The 13,506-nt window shown below is 37.6% G+C and overlaps 1 protein-coding gene across 3 annotated transcripts in view; it reads left to right on the forward strand.

Moving 5' to 3' along the window:
• Positions 1-12,952, forward strand: part of HORMAD2 (HORMA domain containing 2) — a 118,652-nt gene extending 105,700 nt beyond the window's left edge. For all 3 annotated transcript variants that reach the window (XM_079151511.1, XM_079151512.1, XM_079151513.1), the window contains one exon: positions 12,016-12,952. In XM_079151511.1, coding sequence (XP_079007637.1) covers positions 12,016-12,120 — 105 coding nt within the window. In that variant the 3' untranslated portion in view covers positions 12,121-12,952. The remainder of the gene's footprint in view (positions 1-12,015) is intronic.
• The last annotated feature ends 554 nt before the right edge of the window (positions 12,953-13,506 follow it).

A 13,506-nucleotide genomic window follows, 5' to 3' on the forward strand; every position in this document is an offset into this window, starting at 1 on the left:
CTGCACTCAGGCCCTGAGTTCTCTGTGACAGACACTGTGCACATCTGTATGCTTTGCAGATCAACTGCCTAGTGACATATCTTCACACATGCCTGTGAAATGGACAAGGAAGTGAGGCTTCCCAGGTGTTTAGCCTGCTCTGCAGCCAGCACAGACTCAGAATGGAGAGCTACTTGATACAGTTTTCCAGCTTTGTGGTGTAGCAGACAAAATGGATAACTTGAGTCCAGACTTCTCACTTTTCACTGGGATGGATACTAAAATCCAAAAACAGAAAACCAGGACATCTAGTGCCTATTGCAAACAGCTGACGAACAGCCCCAACATCTGGAAAAGTTTACACTTTGGCTGTCCTGGGAACTGATCCAGATCACCCACCAACCTGATCAAGGGTCTATGCCTCTGTTTCTCTCTCTGAATGAAGAGTGAATTCTTTATTATATATAAAACACTCTGAGACTATTCTATAAAAGAAGCTAAGAGGATTGATATTTTATTTGTAAAATCCAGAAGCTAAAAAGTCAATAAACTGAAAGAGTGACTTTAAAAAAAAAAAAAAAAAAGCATATATTAATATTTTAGAATATTTTATGATTGAAAAAAGTAAGTCAAATAAATTTTAAGAATTTTGAGGGGTTTTCTGTTTGTTCATTTGTTTGTTTTGTGGTGTTGGGGATCCAGAGGCCTCATGCATACCAGGCAGGCACTCTACCACTGAGCTACATCACCAGCCTACCTTAAGGCTTTTTAAAAATATTCTTTTATTACCTTTTTAGCTTGCAAATAAAGAGTTTTGTAGTAAAGTTTTTACCATATTGAAATACAGAAAAATAAAGAGATGAAAGTAATAAGCATATTAATTATAAGCATATCAAGTAATAAAAGATATAATTTTAATAGAATTTATAAATTAATATAGGATGTCATATTTTATTTTTTGTTTTGATGTTGGGGTTGAACACAGAGCCTTCTTCATGCTAAGCACATACTTTACCATTGAGCCCTAGAATGTCACATTTAAAGTTTAATAGTGCAAGTTACAAACAATATATTCTCTTAGATAGTTCAAAAACTACTAATGTGGATGTTCTGTACCTTTTACTTCACATTTAAAATGTGCTTGTGCGTGTACATGCACGCACACACACAAGATGTGAGGTGCAATATGGCAACCACTAGCCACATATGGCTATTGTGCACTTGATATGTAACTAATTTGAATTGAGATATGTTATAAGTATAAAAAATACACTGGATTGTGGAAATATACTACAAAAAAAAAAAAAAGAACATAGGCCAGGTATGATGGTGCATGCCTATAATCACAGCCACTCATGAGGCTGAGGCAGGAAGATCACAAGTTTAAGGCGAGCCTGAGCAACTTAGGTTAGCCTCTGTTCCAAAATAAAAGGAAGAAAAAGAGGGCCCAGGAATGTAGCTCAGGGGTAAAGCGCCTGGGTTCTAGCCCCAATACTGAAAAAAAAAAGGATATAAAATATCTCAATTTTTATACTGATGACATTAGAATGATAATCTTTTTGATTAAATAAAAAATATTGTTGGGATGGGGGTATAACTCAGTAGTAGAATAAGTATTTATTACCTTTTTAGCTTGCAAATATATATATATCCCATATATATATATACATATATATGTTGTATGTATGTACATACATGCATGCACATGGTTTTACATATATAATTAAAATTTAACTTCATCTGTTTTTACTTTTTTAAATAATTGTGTCTCATGTCTTGCCTTCTTTTTCTATTGGATAACACTATTGTATGTGTGCGTGTGTGTGTGTTTGCATATATCTGATTCCTAGTAATCAGAAGATACATTCATCACACGAGTATTGAATGCCTGAAATGTGGCTAAGGCAACTGAGGAACTTTGCATCCTCCAGTTTTTAATAGCTGCTGGCATTCATTAGTTTGTGGCCATATTACTCCAGTCTATACCTCTGTGTTCACATTTTCTTCTCCAATCTGTGTTCAAATATCTCCCTGCCTCCTTTTTTTTTATATAGGATTACATATGATTACATTTAGGGCCCACCTAGATAATTAAGAATAATCTCTCCATGTCAAGATCCTAAATCAAATCTGCAAAGAGTCCCTCCCCACTTCCCACGCAAGGTAATATTCACACATTCCAGAGATTAGGACATGAACATCTTTTGGGACCTAGTTTTAAACCTATCACAAGGATCCAGTTTGTCTAGGGTACGAGATTTCTGTGGCAAGGAATGATAACAACTGTCAGTCACTGAATGAGTTGCACACATGAGATGTATCAGGCACTCTTTCTGTGCTATTCCATTTACTCATTACAAGAACACTGTGTAGGCCATCTTTGATGACTAGGAAATGATGATTAACAGAAATTGAAAGTCACAAGGAAAAATTGGTTACAAAGGAAAAACAATGAATTCAGCTTTGGCTGTGTTTAGTTCCAGGTCCCAGTAGGTGAAGCCCAAGAAAGTATCAATCCCATGTAGAAACCTTGCAAGGAGTTCTGGTGACCATACCTACAATTTCCTACCTTAGCTTTCCCTTTTGGGTTGAAGAAGCACTGAGTTTGAAATCAGGAGAACTGGGTTCACGACTTCCACTTACTAAATGTGTGAAATGGATAAGTCATTTCACTTCGCTGAGCTTCACTTTCCACATCTGTGAGGAATATATGACATGACATATGTGACATTTTAGTATACAGACTGTTGTAAACTTTCAAATGTTTATGAAAAAAACAAAAATGTAAATATGTCTACCATAAGTGGTTTGGTTTGAAAATGATACATCTTAAAGCTATCTGGATCCTAAGTAGTGTTAACATTATTTTTACAAGTCTATTTTTGGCTCCCTTTCCCATTATCCAAATGACTGTTCTATATCTCATATATACCACTTAAATTCATAGGAGCTACCCAACACCAATTCCTTCCCTTTCTAAGAGGATAATCTAAACTCCACATCATAAAGATAATTAAGGCCCTCAAGCTTGAACACCTTTTGTCCTCATATTTAAAGATTTGTCTAGTGGTCCTCAAATTATGATGTTTTCAACTTCCAATATTTGACTTTAAAATTGTATATACATCAGTAAAAACTAGACTTCAACTTTTTAATTTTGATCTTCATGAGCTAGCAATATGCTATAAGATACTCTCACATGAGGGTGAGCAGTGGCAGAGAGCCACAGCTCCCAGTTGATCACACAATCACAGTGTTTACTAAACTATGACGTTCAGTAGGTTATGTGTATTAAATGTGTTTTTCACTTAGAATATTTTCAACTTCTAATGGGTTTGTCAGTTTGGATGTAACCCCATCATAAGTTCAGAAGAATCTGTATGTTCACTTTAGCTCTTTTAGACCTCAGAAGAAGAAATATTCTTGCTTTTGTCCAAAGTGAATAATTCTTTCCATATGTGCTCTTGTTGCAACTTCTTCCATCCTTGGCTCCAAGTCATGTAATCAACACCTTTATGGACATCTTTATTTTGACTCTTTCCAATTCAGAATCTTGAAAATGCAGTTATTTCTTCATTACCTTCCTACCATATTCCCACACCCCTTGCCCTCAGCTTCCTCTATTTCCTATTTTGGTCAATGGTATTATCAGAAACTTCGGTAATCTTTGTCATTTTTTATTCCCTTCTTTCCTTTCTCATCCCTGTGCCCATTCCAATTAATGTTCAAGTCATGGTAGTGATACCTCTAGTCACCATGACAAGTTCCATTTTCCCAGGTGTTGAAGTTTGAACAATGAAGAAATGCCCAGACAAGCATAGAAAGCAAGTTTTATTTAAAGAATAGTAACACAGACTTCTTCTGGGAGGAAGAAGGGGTATCCAAAGAAGTAGGAGTGTCCTGCCCCTTTTATAAATTTTAGATTTTCTTTATTCTCCTACGCTCTTCCCCCTTATCTCTCCCCAGCCTGTGTATGTGACCAATCCAGGGGAATGCACCAAAAGGTGGGAAGCAAATGGGCAAAGGAGAGGGGTCAAATGGTGGAGTGATCCAGACAATAAAGTAGCAGTCAGGAGGTATCAATTAATAACTCTTAGAACTCCCTGCAGGGAGGAACAAGTCCTGGGACGGGTTACTTTAGCAACAGGTTGGAGCAGGAGCAGAAGGCATGGTTCTGGAAAGAGTAGGGCGAGAGGGCAGCATTGGAAAGGGCAGCATTTTTTTTTTTATTGTAAACAAATGGGATACATGTTGTTTCTCTGTACATGGCATAAAGGCATACCATTGTGTAATCATAAATTTACATAGGGTAATGTTGTTTGATTCATTCTGTTATTTTTCCCTTCCCCCCCATCCCTCCCACCCCTCTTTTCCCTCTATACAGTCCTTCCTTCCTCCATTCTTGCCCCCCTCCCTAACCCTAACACTAACCCCTCCCACCCCCCATTATGTGTCATCATCCACTTATTAGCAATATCATTCGACCTTTGGTTTTTTGAGATTGGCTTATGTCACTTAGCATGATATTCTCCAATTTCATCCATTTGCCTGCAAATGCCATAATTTTATCATTCTTTATGGCTGAGTAATATTCCATTGTATATATATATACCACAGTTTCTTTATCCATTCATCAATTGAAGGGCATCTAGGTTGGTTCCACAGTCTGGCTATTGTGAATTGAGCAGCTATGAACATTGATGTGGCTGTATCTCTGTAGTATGCTGATTTTATGTCCTTTGGGTATAGACCAAGGAGTGGGATAGCTGGGTCAAATGGTGGTTCCATTCCAAGTTTTCTAAGGAATCTCCATACTGCTTTCCAGAGTGGCTGCACTAATTTGCAGCCCCACCAGCAATGTATGAGTGTACCTTTTTCCCCACATCCTCGCCAACACCTATTGTTGCTTGTGTTCTTGATAATCGCCATTCTAATTGGGGTGAGATGAAAATTTAGGGTAGTTTTGATTTGCATTTGTCTTATTACTAGAGATGGTGAACATTTTTTCATATATCTGTTGATTGCTTGTACATCTTCTTCTGTGAAGTGTCTGTTCATTTCCTTAGCCCATTTGTTGATTGGATTATTTGTATTCTTGGTGTAGAGTTTTCGAGTTCTTTATAGATTCGGGATATTAGCGCTCTATCTGAAGTATGAGTGGCAAAGATTTTCTCCCACTCTGTAGGCTCTCTCTTCACATTACTGATAGTTTCCTTTGCTGAGAGAAAGCTTTTTAGTTTGAATCTATCCCAGTGGTTGATTCTAGCTTTTATTTCTTGTGCTATGGGAGTGAAAGGGCAGCATTTTAAAGGGAAGCTTTCATCTTCTCTTGCCTTGGCACTAGCCCTCTATCCTTTGCACAGCTCTTATTCTTGCTGAGATTGTTTCTCTTCTGAAGTAGCCTCATTGCTTCTCACTTCAGTTCTCTCCATTCACCCTCACACTGCTGCCATGGGGAATCCTTCTAAAATAGATCTGTTCTTGGAATCCTTCAGTGGGACTCTGTTACAGGACAAAGTCCAAATTTTAGAGAGTGATATTCTCAGCCCGTTGCCCCCACACTCTTGTTGTTGGTTCCGAAAGTATTCTGCTTATATCCTTATAACTGTAGTTCTGTCTAGAATGTTTTATTTGCATCCCTCTCTCTAATGCCATTTGTCAATTCTGACAATTTCTGCTCCTCTTGTACTATTTAATCCAAACTTCACATCCCCTTTGAAGCCTTGAAGGTCTCCCCAGGAAGAACTGATATGATCTTTTTGAAACCCATGGTATGCCTTACATCTGACTATTATCTCATCTGTTATATGTCTTGATGGGCTTTGTATATTTAGTGTTTAGCACAATGTCAGCAACAGAGAAGGTGCTCAGAAAACATTTGTTGAATTAATTAATTATAAAATGTTTTAAGTCATAACTATGCCTTAGATAATATGGAGGGAGTATTGATACTATAACTTTGGAGATAAATGCAAATATCCAGCTAGGACCCTATGAAGAATACACATTTATCTCCTATATAGGGATAGTGGTGGTTCAGTACTGTGGTGTGAACTCCAGAAAATAAGGTAATTAAATGAACTGGCAAACCCTTTACAAGTCCCAGTAAAACATGGGACACTTCCCAACACATCAGAGAGCTTACAGTTCCCTTGGAGTTGGAGGTAAGTATTCTTTTAAAGCACTTGCATTCTTACTGCTCTTTCATCATAACTTAAGCTACATTTATACTAATATTGTTTAATTTATAATTGCTATTGATTTCTCATTGTGCCAAAAAATAAATGGGAGAGAAATCAAAACTAACATCAGTGTTATGACCTTTTATAGTGGCACAGACCCTGTGAACCAAAGTATTTCTTGATTTGTGAACTGCCAAATCCAAAGATTTTGGATTTGGGTCTTATTTATCAATTTATACTAGTGAGGACTTGTTTTATAAAGGGAAAACATTTTGCTAGATCTGACCTGAAAAATAATTTTGAAGTAAACAAAATTCACTACACTCTTATCCCAGGCACTTAAAGTACTCACAGTATTTCCTGGTTGCCTAGGGCTATTCTCTCCCTTCCTCTCCCAAACAGGTCTGCCTCCTAATACAAAACAATTACTGTGGCCTGAACTGCTCTTTCTGTATGAAAACATACCTGTCTTCTTTCCAAATGTGAGGTCCTTCTTCCAGTAGTATGCTATTTAGAAATCATTTGATAAATTACACTAACATCGTATTCAGTAATAATTCCAGGAGAATTTGCATTATTATCAGTAGTATATTGGATGACATAACACCTAACCTAGGAGCCAGTCTAATAAAGGGACATTCTCACTGTCCCATACACTTTACGTGTCTTTTCATGATTCAGGAGCTTTAAACAAGCTGAACCTTCTGCCTGAAATCACCCTCCACTACCACCTCCAATCTAGTGAACAGATACTCTTCAAGACTCAGATCAATGTCCCTTTTCTAAGAAACCTTCTCTAAGTTCCCCACGTTGAGTTGGCTACTTACTCCCTTCTGACTTTTATAAAACTTTGTGTACTTGTCTCAATTTCTTTGATCTTTATGCACTCCCACCAATCCAAAGTCCATGTGGCTAAATCAAACGGTCATACTTCAGTCCTCATTTTCCTTGACCTCTCAGCAACATTCAACACTACTGACTACCACCCTTTATTTTCCCTACTCCCTCTTCTCAAAATCCTTTTCTCCTAGCTTTGTTAACACAACAGTCTTTAATCTCTTTCTTCATCTCCTTTGTTGACTCATGCTTCATTTAATCTCTAAATATTGGAGTTCCTTAAGGCTGTGTCCTGGCACCTTCCTTTCTCCCACACTAGCTTCTCAATAAGCAAGCTCTTACACACCCATGGCATTAATTATCCTCCATATGTAGATGACTTTCAAATCTCCAACCCAGACCCCTCTCCAGAGCTTCACACTTCCACATATAGTCACCTATTTGTATTTTCCCGGGGTAGTTTTTCAGGTACTCTAAACTTAGCAGGTTCAAAATTCCCATTGTTATCTTCCTTAGAACAGCACCCCCATCCATGCACTAGCCAAACTAGAAATTGGGGAGTTATGGTTGACTTACCTACCTCCCCCTGTCATCACATCCAGTTGGTCATTCTTCTGACTCTTTCTTTTAAATGTTTCTCTCAGTGGCGACTTTCTCCATCTATACTGCCACACACTTATCACCTGACTGGCACCATAGCAGACCCATCACTCTGCATGCACTTTATGCCTCCAATATAATTCTAACCGCATTGTTTTTTGAGAATTCATTCATTCACTTATTCATCAAAAAAAAATTATTCAGCCCTTAATTCTACAAAGTGTATGGTTGGGAGAACTAACTTAATTGGGTGGTAGTGGTATAAAAAAAGAAAAATCATCCTTCCTCTGCTCCTCAGACCACAATCAACACAGGAGATTTCTATCACCTACAAAGTTGGGAGAACTTCTCCCCGCCAACAAGCAAGCAAGCAAGCAATTCTGGGTATCTTCTACTCCAATTCAGTTCTGTCACAATCTATGCAGAGATACTGTCAGATCCCACAAGATGAGGGCTCAGTCCCTGAGGAGTCACCAATACACCAGCCAATCACAAGCTGCAGGTTGTTTCACCTGAGCTTCTGACAAACTGGCTATAAATCAGCGTTCCCACAACTCCCTCCTTAAGTTTGACTAACTTGCTTTAGTAGCTTACAGAACCCAGGGAAATACACTTATGTTTGCCAGTTTATTATAAAGGATGTTACAAAAGATACAGATGAAGACATGCATAGGGTAAAATAGGAAAAGGGGCACATGCTCTCTCTGGACCACGAATTTCCATATGTTCAGTTATCTGAAAGCTCTTCAAACCCTATCCTTTTGGTTTTAGTGAAGATTTCATTACATATCTAATGCTAATAGAGTGGGTGGGGAAACCCAGAAAGGCCTGTCTGTTCAGATTCTCCCTGATCTCTCTGTATAGCATTTCTACCTCCTGGGTATAGGACAGGACCCCTTCTGAAATGGGTTCTTACCATTTACTGTCTATCAGATAAGGTAGGTCAAAGAAAGGTGATAAAATTAGAGTGTCTATGACCTGTCTTGCGGAAGGAAGAGCAGAGCATGCACGTGAACATTAAAGGCAATGTTCAGAGGGAGGCAAGCAGGGCCCATCTGAAGATCTGCAAGTAAACAATGTGGGGTCAAGATGAAGCCATGGAGATAGAGCAGGGCAATAAAACACCTGGACTTTATCCTAAAGACAATAAGAAGTCCTTAAAGGATGAATGATGAAGCAGAAGAAAGATGTGTTAGGATTTGCATATAAGACAACTTGTGTTCCAGACTGGAGAATGAATTGGAAAAGCAGTAATAGTAATTGGGAGAAATGATGTTGGTCTGCAGTAAAATAGAAGTAGTAGAAAACATTGATGGATTTGAGAGATATTAAGGAGGTAGGAATAATAAGATTTAGTGATTGTTATAGTAGAGTGATAGGGGTTGGGGCTGTAGCTCAGTGGTAGAGTGCTTGCCTAGAATGTGTGAGGCACTGGGTTCGATCCTCAGCACCACACAAAAATAAATGTTAAAAAACAAAGATTTTGGGCTGGGGATATAGCTCAGTTGGTAGAGTGCCTGCCTTGCAAGCACAAGGCCCTGGGTTCAATTTTTTTTAATGATGGAGTGATCATAAATGACTCAGATTTTTAACTTGGACACCTCAAGTAAATAGTATCAAAGATTGGAAGTAGGCTTAGAAAAGGAGATGATGAATTCCAGTTTGGACACACTGCATTTGAGTTTTCTTTGGAAAATCCATGTGGAGACCTTTAGTAGGTAGTTGGGTATACACATGGCTGTGGAATTCTGAAATCAGATCTAGATTTTGATCATATAAATGTGGGAGTCTTGTGAGTGATCGTTGATTCCTAGAAGTGGATAAGATCACTCACAGACTGTGGAGAAAAGAAAGACAGCTAAAGACAGAACTTAAGGAGACCCGTCAAGTAACAAGATTTTTTTAAGAGAAGGAGTAAATGAATAAATAATATAAACAGAATCATTTATATGAAGAGACTCTTTCCAGTGCTGTCTAAATACTGCTACAGATGATAGATTAGCTAGATGATAGATAGATAATTGCTGCCAGATCAGCTGCTATCCTATTTATGTATAAGGCAAAGCTGTTAGGTTTCTCAAATGGAGAATATGTTATTAAACAACAACAAAAAAAGGGGGGAAAGGCCTATCTTCAGCCAGGTGCTGTGGCAATACTTGTAATCCCAGTTACTCAAGGAGGCTGAGGCAGGAGAATTGCAAGTTTGAGGCCAATCTCAGCAATTTAGGCCCTAAGAAACTTGGTGAGACCCTGTCTCAAAATAAAAGAATAAAAAAGTATATCTTCAGGGCTTTGTCAGACATGTATACTCTTATTAGTCTGCATACAAGAAACACCTTAAAAACTACATATTTAAAATATGACCTGCATTAGAAATAATCTGATGCTCATTGAATGTTGTTCACTTCGCCCAGATAATCTGTCTAGCCTATCTGATTGCTGACTCTTTGCTTGGGCAGTTGGCTTTAGCATCAAATATGCTAAAATCTGCCAGTTGGGATATACCTGAAAAATATTTCTTAAATGTTCCTTTGCATAAATAAATTTGTTGGTGTATATCATTCATATAGATTATTTATTTGTTTTAGGAAGTGTCCCTAGACTGATAACATACTTGCTTTAGAATCCATTAATTTTCTGCAAACCATTGAGAACTCCAAGCCTTACTCATTGCCTTGAGAATGTATACATTACTGAAAATGTTTTGACTAATTCACTGCAATAAAATTGTAGTTCTGCAACTTGTAATAAAACTCTGGTTTATTTGAACTATAGAAGAAAAAAGAACAAAACTATTAAACCATCAAGCCAACTTGTCATTTGAGAATTTGTGTACCCATCCTCTCTTCCTTCTCTCCTCAGACTTGATAGAAGTAAGAATAATTTTGTTTGAATGGAAAGCATGCCCAAACAACATTTCTAGACAATTTGAATTTTACCAAGTATTTTTTTTTTTGCAATCAAACTATAGCAAATTCATCTCCTAGATAAAGAAGTTGGTTTATGTGTTTGGAGTTTTTATGTTGCTATTTCCTTTACCTTAGAGCAGACCATAGCAAACTTTTACATGTATAAGCAACCAGTTATTCAATTAGCAGCTCTATTTATTTTATCGGAGTTCCACTATTTTGTATATATATGTCTTTTATATATGTCTCTGTTTAAGCCAGAAGGAATTTATGTTTTCTGAGATCAGGAATTTAACTGCTTTCTAAAACTAAAGGATAAATTGTGCTTAAATTACACATTCTAAGACCCACCCATTTCTAAAATGGTACTCAAATGCTTTAGTGACAGTACCACTATTTTGTAGTAACATAATGTGAATAATAATAATAACATGCAACTAATACAAAAGAAAAAAGGGATAAATGCTGGACCCTCTGCTAGACATTCTGACAAATCTTACTTCAAAATATATCATATTCCAGGTTGGTACAGTGGCTCATGCCTGTCATCCCAGAGGCTTGGGAGGCTGAGACAGGATGATCACGAGTTCAAAGCCAATCTCAGCAATTTAGTGAGGCACTAAGCAACTCAGTGAGACTCTTTCTCTAATAAAATATTTAAAAAGGGCTAGGGATGTGACTCAGCGGTTAAGCACCCCTGGATTCAATCACTAGTACCAAAATAAATAAATAGATATATAAGTATATACATATATATATATATATATATATATATATATATATATATATGTACATGTTCCATTTTCCTTTAAAAGAAGGAACAAAGGACATGGAAAACCCTTTCTTCCCATCTAGCAGCTAGAAAATATATAAATGTTCTCTATGTGTTTCTTGGAATTCCAGGCATTAGAGATTGTCTGACAGATTTTACTATATCCAGATTTTCACTTAGTTAAGCAAAAACAAGTCCTAAAATCTTTACCAAAGCGAAGCCCAATGGAGATGATGATGGTTAATGATGGTTCACTAATCAACTTGCCTTTAATCAATAACATATTAAAGGGGTCTTTCTTAATTCATTAATCTGAGCATATGATAGAAAAAACAAGACTGTATGTCTCTGCTAACTGAAATAGGGACTTAAATTATGGCTGCCTCTAAAGCAATCAGTGCTCTAGATCTCTCCTGACCCTGAATTGCTCCTAGTTGGCCCACACCTTGACAACTCTTCCTTCAAGAGCTGAATGTGCTTAATTCACGAGAGTGAGCCAAGAAACTGTCCCCAAAATTGGCTGCCTCCAGGCTACCTCAACTTCTAAAACTTAGAATACCAGACTCTGATACTGGCAGTAGGGCCTCCGTGCAGGGCCAAACCAACCCACAGGAAAGCAGGTTTGGATCCGTTATGCAACTTGAGGGATTAATTCTAGTTCTACCTGTCTTATATATGTCTTGTGCAGATGTCAAAATCTCTGCTGAACTATGCCTTTCTCTGGTGATTCTCACAGATTCAAAGAATGAATTTTGTGTACAGTCAGCAAAATTCTGAGAGTTCCAGGAAGAAGAGGAAGGTCAGCGAACCAGTGAAAGTCTTCATCCCTAACAGAAAATGAAAGATGCCTTTGCTATATTTGTTTTAAAATAATTTCATTTTGAAAAGACATGTATGAAGTATCTTAGCAGGAGAGTAAGTTCTTATCACCAAAACCTTTTTCAAAATTGTTGCTCAACTTCTTTAGTCAATTTACTAAATGTTAAGCTACTGAGTAGGACATGGATTCACTTTGCCACAAGGAAATAAGGTCTCCAGGGCTGCCTTAGAATAACATTACTTCAAACCAGAGTTAGAAATGAGACAACCTTTTTATTTGTAAAAGAACCACAGCAGCTAAAAGCTGTTGTTCCCAAAGGAAAGAAGGGTTTTCTTTGTGTAATTAAACTCTCCAGGTATTTAGTACTGTGAAATGTTTTAACTTGTTGTAACCTGTATGCTGGAATGCCTCTATAGCTTTATTAAAATTCCCACAGAGTTGCATAGGATATGTGTGGTGGTGGTTAGCCAGGTGTGATTTATGTGTTAACTTCAGTCACAAGGTTGATCAGCTAAGTGTGGGACCAGCATGTGTTATCCTTATAAAGTTCCTCAACTCTGGCCCCAGGCCCTATTCTGTTGGCCAATCCAAAACAGGGGACATGCTATAATTCAACTGTCTTTCTCCCTTTTAAGGCCTATATTAAATATTTCCCAGTAAATACTTCAGTTTATCCATCTGTAACCTGCAGATGATGCTGTTTGTCCCCTCCTTAATCTGGAAGAATTTTGATAGACTTAATGATTAGTATTGAGATGAATAATAAATGACTTACAGTATTATTTTTATTAATGGATAAGTTAAATGATAAATATATGTATTTTATGGAGAAATAAAACCAAAATGCAAGATATTTTTACTCATCTTTTTTCACATTGTGTGGTGTCTTCACTTACAGGTGTTCCTTCAAATGTAAAGTGTAGTGAGGCCGTCAGCACCTGAAATGCTTATTAAGATACAGATTACTGGGCCTGCCTTATTTCTACTAAATCAAACTATGGGGGTTGGGCCCTGTGGAAAATTCTCAGAATTTTAATGCATGTGAAAAAATTGAGAACCTATGACCTCTGACCCAGACTAAGGAGAACCTCTGGGCTAGATGTACCAGCAGAAGGCCATGTGTTATAGTAACAGAGAAGAAAATCCAAGGGAGCCTTCCTGTCTAGCACAGCCCCTTGCTGGACTCTGACCATCCAGGGCAGCCTACCCACTGGAGCCTCGATCTGGCCTGGAGTACCAGGACCTGGGGGGAGTGGGGGGGGGTGGTTTTTTTTCCTGACCAGTATATTAAGTGGATTCATGTAAGCCTGCTCTGCCACTAAATAGGAGAAGGAGGGGAAAGGTATTGGGTTTATTATATCCTTGATAGAATTGTAGCCTGAGTCACCATAATTTCTTTTAAGAGCA

The sequence above is a fragment of the Sciurus vulgaris genome (genome assembly GCF_902686455.1).
Source record: "Sciurus vulgaris genome assembly, chromosome: 8".
NCBI lineage: Eukaryota > Metazoa > Chordata > Mammalia > Rodentia > Sciuridae > Sciurus > Sciurus vulgaris.